Below are 18,236 nucleotides of genomic sequence, written 5' to 3' on the forward strand. Positions count from 1 at the left end.
AATTTAAACAAAGTAGAAAAACTTGCTTTCTACTTTATCCTCCTACGTTTTATTTACTTTTCCAAGTGCCTGTACCTTGGGCCCTTACTCACAAGTAGGACTCTGCTCCTGCTCAGAGTAGACCTATGTACACATTCACGTATATATTTTTATTGCCCTCACCTAGCTCCTGTGCCCCAACTTGCTGGACAAGATATTAAGTGCTCAGAAAGCAGAAAAGACTAGATAGTCAAAGTTTAGCAGAAGAAATTACTTACATCGTATTACATTAGAATAGTTCAAATATATTATAAACGTTGCAGAACTAAGAAACCAATCCTGGGCTCGGCATGCTGGCTCACCGCCAGCGTGCACTGTCGCATACATGCCATAAGGCACGTTTGCGGGCCCTAACACCAGGCAGGCGCCTGTGGTAGCCCAGTGCTGGCCAGCATCAGGTGGATGCCCAACCTCCACCGCTCGATAGTCATGCAGACCACCGAGCAGCAGAGAAGTAAGTGGGGGCGTGGGGAGAGGCAGGAAGGAGGTGGGGAGGGGAAAGGTGGGTGGAGGGCGGGGAAGCGTTCCAGGGAGGCAGGAGGCAGACAGAAGCATGCTGGGGAGAGGGAGCAGCGAGGGAGGCGGCACCAGTGGAACAATGCTCCACTGGGTCCAAAGCCTCTGCGTTGGGCTCAGCCCCTGACACGGAGGCACTTGATTCACCGCCGACCTTTCTGTTGGCAGTGAATCGAGTAGCCCCATTGTGGCTACTGCGTTTACCTGGGGGAAGGGGATGAAAATGTTCTTCTTCCAAGGTGCCGCCTGCGGCTGTTCAAAGTATATATGATGCAGTGGCAGCCATTTTCGGCGCCACCACACTCACACGCCCCGGGCAGCTCACGATTGGGCTGTGGGGCTACAGTCTAAAGTCCAGTTAATTCTAAAACAAAATATTCACCAAGGAGTGAGAAAACTGTAGCCTTGGTAGGCTTAAGATTTCAGTCATTATTTTAATGTGTGTTATGCATTTTAGACATTTACTGATTCCACTGCACAGTAGACAATCCTTTCCAGTTAGGTAATTTTTAATAAACAAATACAGAAGTTGCTCACTTTTGTACTGAGCCCTTCTATTTTAGGGCTACAGCCATTTTTGTTAAAAAATGACAATATAGTATTGACAAAACAATTTGTTTCTTCTTATTAAGAATATCTTCAACAATAGTGGGGCCATTGTAATACAGAAGACTGATTAGAATCTGGCTCCACAAGTATTGTGCTTCTCAACAAAATTACTTCTAATAAGCCTCTCCTGCATGAGCCAAATACCAGAACGCAGACTGCAGAGATGCGACTTGCACAGATGAAGAAATGGACTGGAAAAAGCCTTTGTCAGACATTCAGCAATCAACCTTCAGACTTCACCTTGAGATTTCAGCTCCACTTGCTATTGCAGGGGGATGAAAAAGAACTGACAAGGGATTTACCTGTACAATTGCACATGACTAGCTCAAAGCGCTACATAATTTTGCACAATGGCAAAGAAGGAAAGAGAATTGCCAGCATTTTCCGATGCCTTTCCAATACACTGTCAATATTAAACTGCCCACAACTGAGCTGAAGCCTATTCCAGCGCAGAGGAAGAATCACAGGCTACTTTGAAATGGTAAGAAAAATACTGAAGCAAACTTATTTGAAAAGAAAAGACACAGAAAGGGTGGGAAGCATCTGGCCCATCTTGGTCAGGGCACCTATTATTCTATTTCTGCTCATGATTCAGATAACTATCTGCTCTCTGGTTGGTATGGCTCTACAAGGTACTGCTTAGGTAGGTCAGCATTAAGGGTTATCCAGCAAGACCTAAGGATGCTATTTCAAAGAATAACAAAATGTAAGCAACCTCGTAATAAATAAGGAACAAAATAAATAGAAAGTGATAAAACAAGTGCACAGACAAGTCATATCATCCAGTATTTTAATTTTTTATAATCAAAAAACAAATTGTATCTATGTTCATCACTGCAAATACGAGTGTTTGTATATGTGCCAACTGGATTTTCAAGTTCATGAGTAAGAATCCTACCTGCTGCAGGGATCTGATAAGGTTGTATGGATCGAGCTGGAAGTACAAGCTGATGAAGGGTAACTGTACCATCAAATTCTCCTTTTAGCCTAACATCAAATATGATAGAGGTCTAAAATTGAGAAACAAACAACATCAAAACTATGCCATGGCTTTCATTTGTAATCATACTCAAATCAAGACTGAATCAAGTTTTTTCTTTAGTAACACATTTTTAAAAATCCACACGCATAGATTGTCAATTCTAGGTGTTCTCCCTATGTAACAAGTACTCCAAAAATTACATTCTTTAGGTGCTAATTGTATCAAGGCATACATCAACTTGCAGGAGGTCTGGTCTAGAGGGTAGAGCCTCCATTTGTCTGAAGATAACATCCACAAGGTCGCCAGTTCAAGGCCACCGGCACCGTGCGACCTTGAAGCAGCTGACAAGCTAAGCCAAGTTATTCCATCTGCTCTGAGCGTGGGAGGATGGAGGCCAGAATGTGAAACCAGATCAGAGTGAAACATCTGGACTGTTGTGGTTCTTGAAAGATAGAACCTTCTTTCAATTGTAAAAATCCCTACGGGGATTTAAATAGCCTGCCTATGTAAACCATCTTGAATAAAGACCAAGAAAGGTGGTATATAAATACCTGTATTATTTATTATCATCATCAACTTAAAAATACTTACGTGCTTATTTAAATACAGGTGCACCCCCATATTCACAGTTTCAAGTATCTGTTGTTCTCCACAGCCCCCACCCCCATTACCTTCCATTTTCTTCTTTAACAATCATGCACATTTCTTGCTTTCACAGATGCTATAAGAGCAAAGCAACAAGCAGGCAGGCACTGTGTTACCACCATGTGCACCTAGTGTGTAGGCTGATGCCTGCTTGGCACTTTGCTCTTATAGTGCCTGTAAAGCAAGAAACATGTGTAATTGTTAAAAGAAGAAAAAAGAAGGTAATGGGCATGGGGGGACAGAACACTGTACTCATAAGATTCCCTTTTATCTGTGGTTTCTGTATCCACGGGGGGGGGGGGTCTGGAAGAGAGCCCCCGCAGATATGGGGTGACACCTGCATTAGACTAGCATTTCATAAAAATGATGTTGTTCGTTGATTTAAACATACCATGCGCATTACTTTAGGATCTGGACTCCAACATAAGATCTTTCACACAACTACACTGAGGCCTTCTTTGGGGCCATTCTGTTGTTGCAATCTAGGAATGGAGAGGAGTAGTCTACTTCCAACCAAGTCCTCTACTGTAACTAGGCCTACTACATTCTGTCATGTTCGCCAAGACATGTTACACTGCTGGCAGTTCCTTCCTCAGAAACCTGCCCCTTCTTGGGGAAAAGGAACTGAACTTACCGAAATTCAAAAAAATACCTAAAGAAAATGTAGCTGACTCCTGCAAAAATAAAACATCTCACTAACTATTCTCATGAAAAATAAAACACCATTATAATTATAATAAGAGATTGTTACATTCTTGATTCCATTCCATTTCATGTTGAATAATGCAGAATTTCAGATGCAGGGTTCTTCCATAGTTGTATGGTTCTACTTTCCTTTTCCTTGTCTTTCATAGTGTGAACTGATGCATTACTTTCTTTTGATTCAGCAACTTCTAGTGTGCGAAGTTAGCTCTACATCAATCAAAGGAGTCTCCCATTTATTTCCGTGGAGTGGGTAGAATCAACTATACTTCTTTTTGTATACATTGAGTCACCCCTTCTACTGAACCGAAGTTTTGCATGGAAATAGAAGCGGTTGTGGAGCTATCAAATGAGGACAGTAGTTCCAAAAGGCTACTTTTTAATATACTGTCTATACAGTCCATCTTAACATCTTTTTAAAAAACATCTATTTATACATTTTCAGGTAATATTCCATTATTATAGTAAATGGCTACACTCCTTTTCACATCAAGTCAAACAGAAAGAAGCTACAATGTTAATAAAACTTAGAATTTAATGAAAAAGCTCATTCCCCATATCTTCCTATGTACCAGCTATGTATATATAAGCAACTGAACATGGTCATTATCTTTTAACTAGTACAATCAAGCATGGTCTATTCAACGACTATAAATGTCACAATTTCAGTCCTACAAATGCTAAATGATGTAAACCAGGGGTGTCATAACCCTTATCCAGCCCTCAGGCTCTCAGCTGCTGAGCAGTGCTGAGGTGCTACCACTGAAACAGCGGTCCACACGAAAATTGGGCTTTCCCATATTTTGAAATATGATCAAGATTTGCATATTTTCTCCTGTCATTTGCAGTTAATGAACTTCTATAAGAGCACAAGGTGCTGATTTCTGGTCATCAGCTGCTTAATGATGTCACTTTCTGCTTAATGACATCACTTCCGGTCCTCAACAGGCACCCTGAATGCTACCTTCGGCCCTCTGTATGAAACGAGTTTGACACCCCTCCAAACAGACAAAGGAAAACAAGTTGAATTACAAACCAGAAATGTACTTCAGAGAGAATAAGCAATACCTCAGTATCTTGATGGTGAACTACAACCAAGTTATCCACAACATTCAGTGCAAATTTGCCAGTTCTGTATAACTTCAGTATATGCAACTTCTTACATGAGCCTTCCCTATCGTAGCATCAGACAGAAAGAGCAAATATACTCATCAGCAACATGAATCTTATTCTTTACACTTCATTATGAAAAATCAAAATTATTAGAAAGACACAAACTTACCTTGGTAAGTGATAAAGGACCACTTCAGCTCCTGTACTATTGGATGTCCTTGAGTGATGTCTCAAGTACAGAATATAAGGCTGCCCATATCTAACGAGACCAAGTAATTAAAATTGAAGTTATTATGTGGATTTATGTTTGCTTTGTTCTATGATTGTCTTGAATAAGAAGGATTCTACTATCACTTTTGGGAACTATTCACTTTTGAAGAAAATTCCTTTACATTCATCTTATTGTCTCTCATTTTCTCTCTCTTTTTGCTTTTGAGTGCATATGTCTGACTGTACTGCTTACACAGAATGGGCATGTCTTGAAGTTTTGGTGACTGAACTATGTTGACAAAATATTGACTTCTGTTCTTTCAGACCACCACGCTTGGGCATGATAACAGTAATCATTAAGCATTTCTAACGTTCATTGATTTCAATGGAAGAGAGTTAAACACTTGCTTAACTTTTGTTGCCAAAATCAGTGAAGAAACAAAAAAAGAAGCATCAATCCAAGGAACTAAGAAGAGAAGATACTTCAAATATGCATAAGAAACAAAAACATTCTGCCTTGGAGGAAGACTCTTCCTCGGGGGCAACTGAAACTCTTTGCTAAAATGAACCGTATGAGATAGTTGTACATGTTTACTTTCTGAATTATCTTTGCAAACAAACCAGAAGAACTGATAGTGCAAACCTAGCCTAAGTCCCACTAAATTCAAGGGGACTTGCTTCCAGGTAACTCCCAGGTGCATAGGATTGCAACCTTAGTGCCTCTGGGAAGAAAACGTGAATTTCTTACTTGATAATTTCCGTTCTGGGGAGAAGAAGGCAAGCATTCCTGACCCTTTGTTAATCTCCTTTACTGTGATTAATTTAAAATCAGTAGAATTAACAACGGTATACCCATAGCTACATCATAGGAAACAGAATGTCCAATTGCATCTTTTGGACCAGTACAAAGCAAACTGTCTCTGATTGGTACAAAGTACAAAAGCAGAAGTGCAAGCTATCCTGATCCTACAAGTCACCTTAACAGAGGAGAAAATCATTCAAAGCAATACTTACATTGTAGACATAGCAATATCTCTTTCAGAAAGGCTAAGTTTGGATGACTTTGGGGCTGCAGGCAATTCAATTTCAAACTTGGATAACTTCGACATAGCTCCACCCTATAGGAAGACACATTTAAAATAAAATATTGCATCTATAACCTGATAATGTTTATAACTGTTTTTATCAATGTATACCACTTTCTAATACCAAAGAGAAGATTTATCAAGACCCCCAGTCTAAAACAACCTATTTGTTTACAATGTGAAAAAGGCAACTAGCAACATGGAACATGCAACCAACATTGCAATAAACAGTCCATTGCAATGAACAGTCCCTATAAATGAGTTTACATACACAACTATTAACTTTTAATGACCAATAAAAGGCAGCCATTCCACTGCATCATATATTCAGCATACATAAATAAACTAGGACAACAGAGACTGGAAAAAATTCTTAGGTACACAGTTACTTGATATTCTGATGCTAACTAAGAGACTTGAAATTTTCTTTCATCCCAATGGGGAATCTTTTCTCAGGTTAATTTACAACTTTTCATAGCAATCAGTAAATTGATGTTAAAAATAATCTTTGGGAGAAATAAGTGTTGATAGGCGTTGAATTTCCATCTATAATGAGGTGATCTCTGTGTGGAAAAAAAATCTGAGGTGTAAGGCCCTACAAGTTGTGTAGATCTGCATAAAAATTTCTATAGTTCAAAGAATCAAATTAACATGTTCGGGTGACCAACATGAGGCCATACTTTACATGGAAGTTGATGACTGATACATTATCACTAGCTGTGGCAACAGTGACAAACATTTCCAACCACATTGGGACAAGAGATGGATTCATAATAGGGAATAGAAATCAACTGCATTACCCTGGCAGGTATCCTATGTGTTCATAAACACAAATCTTCCCTTACTAAGGGCCAGGAATTGCTAGGCCCTAGGCAAAATCCAGCCCTCTGTTGTGTGGCGTTCCAATTGTCATCTTCAGAGAAAAACAGTGACAGAGCTCAGCAGCATCCAGTGAAAAAAGGATGGGAGGAGGCCATTTTTATTTTCTCCATCTCCAAAATGTCATACTTGTACTGTCCCATCGCATACACTTACAGTTAGTTCTCATTATCCACCAGCATCAGATTCCTGGAAACCCTAGTGGATAGTGAATTCGCAGATATAGAATTTGAACTATTGATCCTATGGGATCAATGGGGTTAGGTACAAGGTGTACCCTGGGAGGGGAAGGGGTACCTTCCCTGCCATCAGAAGAAGCCAGTAGAGACCCTCAGCCATCAGAAGAAAGCCAGTAAAGTTCAGCAGGAAGTTCCAAAATATCCCTGAATGCTGCAGAGACCTTCAGAATGGCACCTGCAGCCAGCACAGACCCCTTTAAAATGACCTGTGGAAGCCAGGTCCGCGGGGACACCATTCTGAAGGTCCCTGCATAACAGATAATAAGAACAGAGAAGGTAGTAATTCTGCCACAGATAAGTGAATTTGCAGATAGCAAATATGCATATAAAGAGGACTGTATCTACTTTTCAGTTAAGCTAGTTGTTGATTGGATAACAGTAAGCACAAGTAGCATGTAAAGTTCGTGAATCAACCCCAATGCAATAGAAAGGAACACATATCTGACATATGAAGTATGGAAAAGAAAGGCAAATAGGAATGGAAAAATACATTGCTTAGCTTGATGTATACCACACCAACATAACTTTGTAAAACTTTCAGGAAAGTTAAGAGGATAGGCTGGAGAATACAGCAGGGCACTTAAGTGCTTCTCTTCTCTTACCTTGAAATAGAATGGCTGTAAAACATTTCCAAGAACTGTGGTTGACAACAGAATGACGGAGCTTTCAGGACAGTATATATACCAGTTTACATTGATATTCTGACTCTTCACAAGTTTTAGTATTCGTTTCTCTGGTAATACCTGAAGATCAAGGTAAAGTTTTACAATAACTGCAATGTGGAAATAATTCCAATAGATGTTAATGGCCAAAAAATTCATAATAAGAGCTTACAGTTCTGAAACTTGCTCTAGGTGGGCAGGTTCTACTTAGCTGAAGACAAAGTAAACTATCAGATCTTTCTTGTCTCTTAGCTTCTGCATGAGGCTACTTGAAACAAGGTATAATAAATGATAGTAAATGTTTAATGAAAGAAATTCAACTGAAAAGAAGTACACCAAAAATTACTACTTTTAAGCTGCTACTGTGTCATTAGTCCTCCAGTAGCAGCTGGAATTTTTATGCTGTAGATCACATTGTAGATATGAATGAGTGAGAAGTAAATTAGAAGAGAATTCAAACGTATTTGGAGCAAGAGCAACTGCTAAATAAATGTGAGTGCTGGGGCCTCTGAAAATGAATTTGAGTGATGACATGTTTATTGCAAAGAACTATCAATGAATAGAACTTAAAACACACTTTGGTACATGGTGCTTTAATGGTCCAAAGTGCATTCCACAGCAATGAAATTTTACATTTTACATACATAAATTTGAGCTCTAGACAATGAAATCTAGATATTTCTCACAATATTAAATTCAAATATTCTTTAGGCAACAACATTCATTTCTAAGTTTTTAAGGCAGCCAGTTTCTTTTATGTACCAAACTAACCAAAGTAAGACTTTGACTTGCAGCTCAATCTTATACATGTTTACTGAGAAGTAAATCTTTTTTCAGTTTAATACAACTTACTACCACATAAATGCAAACAGGATTGCAGCCTTAGGTTTCAAAATGGGATCAAATACAAACAGATACAAAACAGAGAGTTGTATCCAGAGTTTCATGAGTGCACCTTGCACAATGGGCTTTCTTACGCCCTTCTCTTCAAAAAGCCTCTCCTGAAGGTTGGGGACTTTATCGGTGAGATGGGAGAGCAGAGACAGCAGAATTGCATAGAAAGTAGTTTTCATGAGTTTAGGCTTTAAAAAAAAGACATCATTGCACTTACCTGATAAAATTCAATTCCTTGATCGGTTATGAAGACAATTTCTGCAGAGCTTGTCCAGCAGAATCCTAGAATGTTGGCATTCTTGGTCTTTAACAGCAAGCAATATTCAGTTGAAACACACAAATAGGCACACAATTTCATATAATACATAATATCATGGCTTGTGTCTCACAATCTCACACTAGAATTAGTTACCTAATTGGGAGCTTTACAAGGGCTTTGAAGAGTACATGAAGCTCCCACGTAACTAAGATTCTTCTTTCACTTCAACAGAGGGGGAAACTGGGCACCCTTTTAGTGGGGGAATGGTGGGGTAAAAATGGCCTAAATAAATAAACTTCCATGTTGGTGAAGAAATTCTTCTATTTCAGAGCACCCAAATGGGGGTCCTGGAATGGGGGTTAATACATACTTCTGACCACTAAATGATTAGCACTAGGCTGGTTCTAGTGCTAGGCAAGAATTATATTATACAAAATTTACTCTATCATCTTCTGCTTCTTTGTCATAAACTATTACGAACAATGTTTGGCAAGAATACTTATTAATGCGCTTATTAAACTACTATTCTTTCTCCATGATTCCAAATACTACTTTGCACAATTTCTCACACAGTTACAACATTACATGAGACACCTTTTCTACTGGATAAAATTTTCAGACAGGAATATTTCCATTGCAATTTCACAGGGTAGCTAGGTACTTTCCATGATTTGTTATCAGCAGATGTAGTATCTGGAAAAGCAAATAGAGACTGTGCTTCTTGAAAAATGGGGGCCTTGTTTAAACAAAATATGTACCAGGCATGATTAGAGCTTTAGTGCACCCTGGTGGTGGGTCTACGTTGGATTTAGGGACTTTAATGTATCCAGCTAAGGGACATGATCCAATTATTGAATTACCCACTTGGATGACCAAGGATTTTCTCTCCTCATCTCTTTAGCTTTATGTTCAGTCTTGTAGAATTAAAGCTATAACTTTCAAGATGACAAAAAATAATCATCTAAAACTGTAAGTATATTGAAGATTACAATGGAAGATTTTTCTGGAGCACAGTGCAGTCTTCTCATGGTCCATGCATATTTTGAACAAATTTCCTGAACTACTAGAGTAAACTAGTTTATAATATACTGAAAGATCACTTTAGTGTAGCTAACTGGATATTTATTTTCATGTACCTTGCATTCTTGAGTATATTCCAGTTGTGGGCTATCTGGAATGAAGTTCAGAAAGTCCTGGAACGACATCATTATTAACAGTAGCTAACAACCATTTGTAGCATCATCCAATGCAGAATAAGCCACTACTATGCGGAGTAAGCCACAACTGAGAGCCCAATCCTGGGCTCGGCACACCAGCTAACTGCTGGGGCGTGGGGGGAGGCAGGTGGCATGGAGAGGGTGCGGGGAGGTGTGCCAGGGGAGGGAGCAGGGAGGGATGGAGGTGGTGACACTCCACAGGAGCGATGCTCCACCAAATCCAAAGCCTCCGTGTTGGGCTCACCGCCTGACACGGAGGCACTTGATTCACTGCCGACCTTTTCGTTGGCGGTGAATCAAGTAGCCCCATTGCAGGGCTACTGCGTTTACCTGGGGAAGAGGATGAAAGTCCCCTTCTCCTGAGGCACCGCCTGCAGCTGCTCGAAGTGCGCGGGATGTGGCGACAGTCATTTTTGGCGCAGCCACAGCCCCAGACCCCAGACAGCTCAGGATTGGGCTGTAAGCTCATTGGCTTAAGTTTCCTAACTTTGATTATGATCTGAAAATTAAGAATGTAATTGTATGCATGTCTACTCAGAAGTAAATCCCATTGTGTTCTTTGGGACTTACTCCTAGGTAAGTATGATTAGGATTGTAGCCTTTCAGCCCAATTATATCCATTCCTCCGCCCCTGCCAATGCAGTGGTGCCAAAATGGTAAAGTGGCAGTCCAGGAGGTCAATTATGGCTGAGGGAACATTTGATCCCTTTATGTAGCTGAATAGCTTGCACAGGTCCACATGGACCTGAACCACGGAAGCAGGTCCATGAAAGGAGACAGGATATCAGTGGTGCTGGTTGCAGCTGATCCTGCTCCCCCTCCTGGAACCAACCCCTCCCCCTATTTTGCCTGCTCCCCAACCCGTTACACCCTCCTACCATCCTTTCCACCTCTCCCACTGACTTACCTTTATTGGCAAGCAATGGGAGAAGCACTGGAGCAGATGGGAAGGTGCAGGCCTTCCCACCAGCACCGCCAGCAGCGTGCCAAGTGGCGCACTGTTGTACTGCCTTTTGCAACTTGTGCTGACTGCTTTATGGCAGTCAGCGCCAGTGCAGGTGGTGTGTCACCATCTGGCAGCACACATAGGACTGGGATTTTAATCTACTAGAATGAGAGATTCAAATATATCAAAAAGACACTTATAGATGTCTTTTCTACTTTAATACCTCAGCTTTCACCTGAGTGCTCCCCAATTTTTCCTGACCCTGGAATACAATAGAGCAAAACTGTATGGGGAGAAAATTATGAACAGGTAGAAATAATCAAGTATATAAACCAATACTGAACATTTGTAATGGAAATCTTTTAAAAAGCACAAGTTCCATGGTAATTACAAAACATTCAAAATATTTTTTTTAGTTTTGATTTCTTTTCTCCAGCTGCTTAAGATACAGTGGATAACTTCAGTTGACACTAAATTGACACTATCAGCTACTACTGTGTATCCAAATACCACATCAAACTGATTCAAGTTTTTTGAATTTGAACGTTTGTTTACTACCTTTTACATTCAGAAATTGCTTACCACATTCTTTGATGTTCTCTGGACAGCCAATATCTTATTTCCCAAAGAAAACTTGATGCATTTCACCTCTCCTTTGTCTTCCATTCTACAAACAGATAATTTCTCTAGATCTTAATTTCTGTACTTCAATCAATTATTTCAGAAGCCACCCAAATAAAACAGACAGAATAAAAACAGAAAGTAAATGCTCATCATTAAGAGGGGTTGGAAAAAGCAGAAATGTACAGGTAAGGAAGGTCAAACATACTGCAAAGACCCCTGGGTGACCTACTGTGTGCCTTTGTGGGCACTCATGTTGTGTTCTCCTTTGGGGTCCTTGCTAGTAAAGTCTCAGAGTACAATCTATCCTACGCTGGAACAGGCAAGTCAAGAGGCTTGCATTGTATCCAGCACAGGATTGTGGCCAGAAGCAGCTTAGCCAAAGGCAAGGGGAAACTTTTCTCCTTACCCCTGGGTAAGGGCTGCTGGCCCCAATGGGTGTCCTCAACTTGCGCCACCTCTGGAGGTGGTACAAGTCCGAGGAGAGCGGAGCGGCTTGAAGACGCTCTGTTCTCCCCCGGAATGGGGGTTGGAATCTGGCATAACTGCCAGATCCCAGTCCCACCTCCGGCTCCCTGCCTGCCCGCCCCTGGGGCCACCCACCGCCCACCTCCCCCCCACCCAGGAATGCCTCCTTCCCTCCTCCTCCCCACTTCCCCCATGCCTATCTTTCATCCTTGCGGAGCTGGGGTTAAGACGGCGCGGGGGTTATGTCAGCCTCTGCAGGCTGGTGCTTCTCGGAGCACTGGCCCAGCTTCCCCTCAAGGAGGCAAAAACGTGCTTTATGGCACGTTTGCAACCCTCCCAGGCTGGCCCAAGGGAGGGGCCAGCATAGGGCACAGTTAGGATTGTGCCCTCAGCTGCACAATGATGGATGTATTGGTACTACACCCAATATGATGGCATCCTTAGCTGTAGCAAGTCACTTTTTTCTATAGTGAATGACAACTATTTACATAATTGGGAAAAAGTAAAAAGGCATAATACAGGGACCATTGCAGTTCAAAACAAAATTAAGCCTTGGTCACCCTAGTGTCTGTGGGAACCGCAGATTCAAAACTATTTAAAAAACCAAGAAGTCAGCTGTATAGAACAACATGCACTGGACTCTACAATTGTAATTTCCAACACACAAAAAGTCAGGCATAAATGATCTTGCACCCTCACCCTGTGTAGATGCTCCCCAATTGCAATGTTGTTTGAGGCTCATATGAGCAAGTGACAACAGTGTACAGCAAGACAAAAAGGTCACAGAGTACAGACCGAGGGCCCAATCCTATCCAGCTTTCCAGGTCCGGTGTAGTCACAATGCAGTTCCATGATAAGGGAACACATGTTCCCATACCTTGAGAAGGCCCCAGTGACTGCCCCTCCAGCACAGGATGCAGCGCACACCCCACTGGCACAACTACACCAGCACTGGAAAATTGGATAGGATTGGGCCGACATAGCAATCCTCAACCACTACTATTCTGGTTACAATCGAATTTTACTCCATTCATGCATGCCTACTCAGAAGTAAGTATGCATGGCTACTATGCATGTCTACTCAGAAGTAAGTCCCATTATAGTCAATGAGGCTTACGCCCATGTAAGCATGGATAGGATTAGTCTGATTTGTATTTATATATACTGTACACACATTCTCAGAATGAAACAACAGTGGAAAGAGAAAAATAAATGAAATTATTTTTTAGGTAAATTCCTCTTATTTTTTTGCAGGAAAACTGTATCCCTCACAAACCAAAAACATAGACATCTAGAGGAGTTACTCCATTCAGAGAAGGGGCCTTTGCAAGTTCCAGGGATTCCCCTCTTTTATATCCCTTCCCACTGTTCAGCATCCCTGATCCTGAAGCTGGCTTTTCTGAGGGTGCAAGGAGGCTGCTATACAGAGATGAGAAAGATAGCCTGTGTTCATGCTTTCACACATGTTGCTCTAGAAGCCAGCATCTTTTGAAACAGCATGCCCCACACAAGCTGCAACAGGAAAGAATATACTATTGCGAAAGCAACACATATGTCACCTGAATGAGATGGGATTGCGGTCCTCCAAGCCTTTAACTACCACCCCAGTAGCCCCACCAGATCGAACAGCAAAAACCTAAATAGTTAAGAAGATAAAATATCTGGATTCAGCAGTGGTCTCATTATACCTTGAAAATTAGCATCCAAATAAACAATGTTTACTTTCAGGAAGATTCCGTAGTTAAATTTGATGCATTACTAACAATAGAAATGATAAAACTATTTTATTCCTAATTAAAGGTCAAATCATACAGTCCCCCCTAAACACAAACAGTACACAGTTCCTCTTTGGCCACATATATGCTTATAGTTCTTTTCTCAGGATGGGCAATGTGGGCTCTCTCTTGAACTTGCTGCTGGTAAATGCCAAATCAGCAAGAAACCTCAAATACTAACTATAGTATTGTACTACGTTTGATGTAAGGCTGCCCTTGCCAGAAACTGCAGCCCAAGTGGGCAAAGGCCAAGGTGGGCAACGGTGGGCAAAGGCCAGCAGGAGCATATCCAACTGGTTCTGCATTGCCACCAGCTGCCAGCAAACTTGCAAGCCCAAGGTCCTGGAATTGACCTTTAAAGCCTTCTCACTGCTGGAGACATCCATATGTCAGAGCATGTCTCTCTGCATTTAAGCTAATCTGTTTGCTAAAATTAATGAAGGCTCCAGGTTCCTCCCATTTAGGAGGTGAACTTGACTGGGATATGGAGCAGAGCAATTTCAGTGGCTGTCTTCCATTCAAGAGGCTTATCTTTGGTCTTCTCAGGTGTGGTTTAGGATGTTACCTAAGGACTTTGAATGGCAGAGGAAAGAACAGAAGTGCTCTGAGTAAAAGGAGGCTGATTTTGTGCTGCTGTATTACTGTTGGTTTGTTTTATTACATTTTTATGCTTTTGTTAGTTGCTAGGTTCACCTGGCAAGGCAGGAAACAAATAGCTGAAACAATTACCTTGTGAAAAACTTCAGTAGACTGGGGCCTCACACTGAAACAGCCACAACAAGTTCTATGACCATGAACAACTAGAAAGAACAGTGCTGAGGTCATGGAAATTTCTGTCCAGTATTTTCAGTTTACATTAACATTTTTTCACACAACTGCAAATGCATGCATGACCAAAGGTGATTGTGACCACTCGCATGTAGATAAAATTGTACCATTTTGTAATTTAGATAACCAGCCTGTAGAGACTACAATACAAAACTTCTACTTTAAATGGACCAAAAGCACAGTATGGATCAATTAGCAAAAAGTGAAGAAATTACAGTCATTGGTCAAATACAGTCATACAGTCAAATTGGTCAAATTGAATAAAGTCTTGAATAAAGACCAAGAAAGGCGGTATACAAATACCTGTATAATAATAATAATAATAATAATAATAATAATAATAAATTTAGTTACCAGGTGCTCAGTTGTCTTTCAGGACCAAAAAGTTATTTCAAAAACACCAAAGCAATCACATAATAAAGAAAACATTGATTAATCTCTAAATACAAACATACAATTGGAACTTTAAAAAAGAGGAAAACCCTTGTAATATGCACTTAGGTGTGTGATTTTTCATGCAAAGAATAAAGTTTTGCATATGATGTATCAATTTTGGCTCCAATACTAAGAAAAAGAACAGAAAACCTGTAACTCCCTGGTGCCTCAAGAAGAACATCGTAAAGGTATGCTCATACTCAGGTTATGCATACTTTGTTTAGAGACTATGCCTCTCAGCTCATAACATGGTTTAGTAATGAAAGGAAGCATAACCATACTAATGAGAGTCATGTTCTGCAAATAAACTCAGCTGATCATCTGACATGCACAGAGGCTAGTAAGTAGGGTGACCACTTTTTTCCTGGCAGGTCGAATTTTTAACAGATATGTGACAAACAGAAGTATGCAGATACAGCCCTTATCAATAAGGACATGTTATGGAGTATACACCTGTTGAATCTCTATTTGTTGCAGCTGCACCTGTTGAATCTCTACCTGCCATACAATTATAAAAAGTTACAGGAACCTTGTGGGGGGAAAAGTTACAATCCTAGTAAGTTGTAGAGTTTTGTCTCACTTTCTAAACCTACAGGACAAAGTTCTTCTGGCAAAAGGCTCAATAGAAAAGAAAACTCATCTACTGAGCCAACTGTGGATCACACTAAAGTATACAAAATGCTCTTCATTCAGATTTATTAAATACAACCAAAACCAAAGTGATAGAATTCTGGACTATTCCACTTCAGTTTGCAGGCAGGGTAGCCACATTTTTCTGAATCTACCCCTGTACAAAAAAATCCTGCATGAAGTAAACCAAAGGATCAGAGAGAGGTATGTGCTTGTGCTAAGCTTTTTATTCAGTGTACTCTTTTACTACATCCAGTGACAGGTCTTTCTTGATTGGGGAAGCATTCTAAAATACAACTGCTCACCTGCTATCTGAAGTGGAGCAGCTCAGAATTCTACCACCTTAGCTGACACTGTGTAGTGTGCACATTGGCTCTGGTGTTATTAGGAAGAATATTTATATATTGCACTCAACAAAAAAATGTTCACAAAGCCTTTGTACACAGCCCAAAGGGGTCCAAAGGGGCCCTATTGTCCCCTGCCCAAAGGGGCTCACAATCATAGTCTTCAACTAGTGAATCAGGGCTGATTCATAAGAAGGGAGCATCCTTAGCAAATATGGGTTGCATTATTATTATTATTATTATCAGTGGTGTCACAGCACACCAGAAGTTTGCCATAGGATTTTTGGGTGCTCAAACTCAAAGTTCAAACTCTGCTCAAGAATATAAAGCAGGGGTTAGCACCTGGACCTAGTTTTTTAAACGACACTCTATCAGAACCCACCTAGGTTTACCAGACTTTTAAAAAAGCAGATCTACAAAGTAACAGCATTTATTTTAAAGTAAAAATAACCAGAAAAAACTCCTCAAATGTTTATCTCCCTATATTTACACATGCTTGCAAACTGCAGGAGCTGAGCTCCTTGCATGGTAATTAGCATCTACAGTATCTGATTTTTGAATAGCCTCAGGGCTTGAAGCAATTCGTTATCTGATCTATCCATCACCTTATGGCGACCCATCAAAAATCAGGCCATGACCCACCAGTGAGTCCCAAGCTATAGTCTGGGAACTACTGGTTTAAAGAACTTGCGAGATATCGCTATATAATGTTTGGTTTTCCTAGTAGTGCGGCTCTTGCAGTTGTTCAGCTGTTATCTTGTCAATGCCTGTATTGGCCAGTTATTTCTCATGCCTTGGGGACTGCACTTAGTGCACAAATAACAATAGGTGTGGTTGATGTTGGCATCATTCTTTGAAGTTCTGCAAGGTCATAAGAGGTAAAGGAGGCACAAACTGCCCATACTTTATTGTTGTTGTTTTGGATAGCTGTGTAGGATAGAGTTTCTCAACGTTTGTCCTCCACCACACCACTTCATGTGGTCCACCTTTTCTAAGCACCACAGAAGTAACTGGTGATGACATCATTGCCAATTACTTCTGTGTGCGGAGGCCAGATGCAATGCAATAAACACCAGTAAGAGGCTTGGGGTGGACGGGAGAGCTTTTATTGAGCATGGAGCAGCATAATTTGGAGCCTCCTACCACTGTTTGTTGTGGCACATTCCTGGTCTCATTGCCAAGCAGCAAGTATCCAGGGATCCCATGAGTACCACCAGACACCACCTCAAGTACCACTGGTTGAGAAACACTGGGGTAGTTATTGTCACACCACTTTACTCATCTCGCTGCCAAGTGGCAGGTGTCCAGGGGTCCCATGAGTATAACCACACACCACCTCAAGTACCAAAGGCAGTACCCGTACCACTGGTTGAGAAATAATGATGTAGTTATTGTCACATCACTTCATCTTGCTGCCAAGCGGCAGTTGTCCCATGAATACTACCAGATGCCACCTTATGTACCACTGGTGGTACCCGTACCAACGGTTGAGAAACACTGGCGTAGTTATTGTCACATCACTTCATTCATCTCACTGCCAAGCAACAGATGTCCACGGGTCCCATGAGTACCACCATACACCACCTCAAGTCTCATTGGTGGTCTCCATACCACCGGTGGAGAAACACTGGTGTATATCAGTGTTTCTCAACATTGTCACATCACTTTATTCATCTCGCTGCCAAGCGGCAGTTGTCCAGGGGTCCCATGAGTACCGCCAGACGCCACCTCAAGTCCCATTGGTGGTACCCGTACACTGGCTGTGAACCACTGGTGTAGGAAATGAGTTTTAGCAGGCAATGCATTTCTTACTCCCCAAAGCCTGGTGTGGTAGTTTAGAGGGGGGGGGGGAGAAGAGCCATGCTGGGCACGTGTGGGTCAGTCACATGCCTCTCAGCTCAGTCTCCCCCACATGGTGGTTGCGACAGGACCCACAACCACCTTGCGCACCCCCACCCCTTTCAGCCCCCTGAAGGAGGACAAGGGTGGCATCAGGGGCAGCTCCTAAAATGGCCCCCACTGGGCCACTTTCAGGCTACCAGAGCCCCCCACCCCCTTTGCAGGGACATCATCAGCAACGTTGACATGGAGAACCGGGTCCCTCACAGAGGCGGGGGGGGGGCACCAGGGCTGGCTTC

The 18,236-nt window shown here is 41.4% G+C and overlaps 1 protein-coding gene across 2 annotated transcripts in view; it reads right to left on the bottom strand.

Moving 5' to 3' along the window:
- Positions 1–18,236, bottom strand: part of RMC1 (regulator of MON1-CCZ1) — a 30,675-nt gene that overhangs the window by 12,102 nt on the left and 337 nt on the right. Inside the window, exons 2-11 of one of the 2 annotated variants that reach the window (XM_066626424.1) lie at positions 13,646–13,722; positions 11,580–11,664; positions 9,971–10,027; positions 8,793–8,879; positions 7,854–7,946; positions 7,622–7,762; positions 5,831–5,934; positions 4,776–4,865; positions 4,562–4,667; positions 2,063–2,174 (exon numbers count right to left, since the gene is read on the bottom strand). In XM_066626424.1, coding sequence (XP_066482521.1) covers positions 2,063–2,174; positions 4,562–4,667; positions 4,776–4,865; positions 5,831–5,934; positions 7,622–7,762; positions 7,854–7,946; positions 8,793–8,879; positions 9,971–10,027; positions 11,580–11,664; positions 13,646–13,722 — 952 coding nt within the window. The remainder of the gene's footprint in view (positions 1–2,062; positions 2,175–4,561; positions 4,668–4,775; positions 4,866–5,830; positions 5,935–7,621; positions 7,763–7,853; positions 7,947–8,792; positions 8,880–9,970; positions 10,028–11,579; positions 11,665–13,645; positions 13,723–18,236) is intronic. The other variant, XM_066626425.1, reaches the window with a different exon arrangement.

This window comes from Tiliqua scincoides, chromosome 4, assembly GCF_035046505.1.
Source record: "Tiliqua scincoides isolate rTilSci1 chromosome 4, rTilSci1.hap2, whole genome shotgun sequence".
Taxonomy (NCBI): Eukaryota; Metazoa; Chordata; class Lepidosauria; order Squamata; family Scincidae; genus Tiliqua; species Tiliqua scincoides.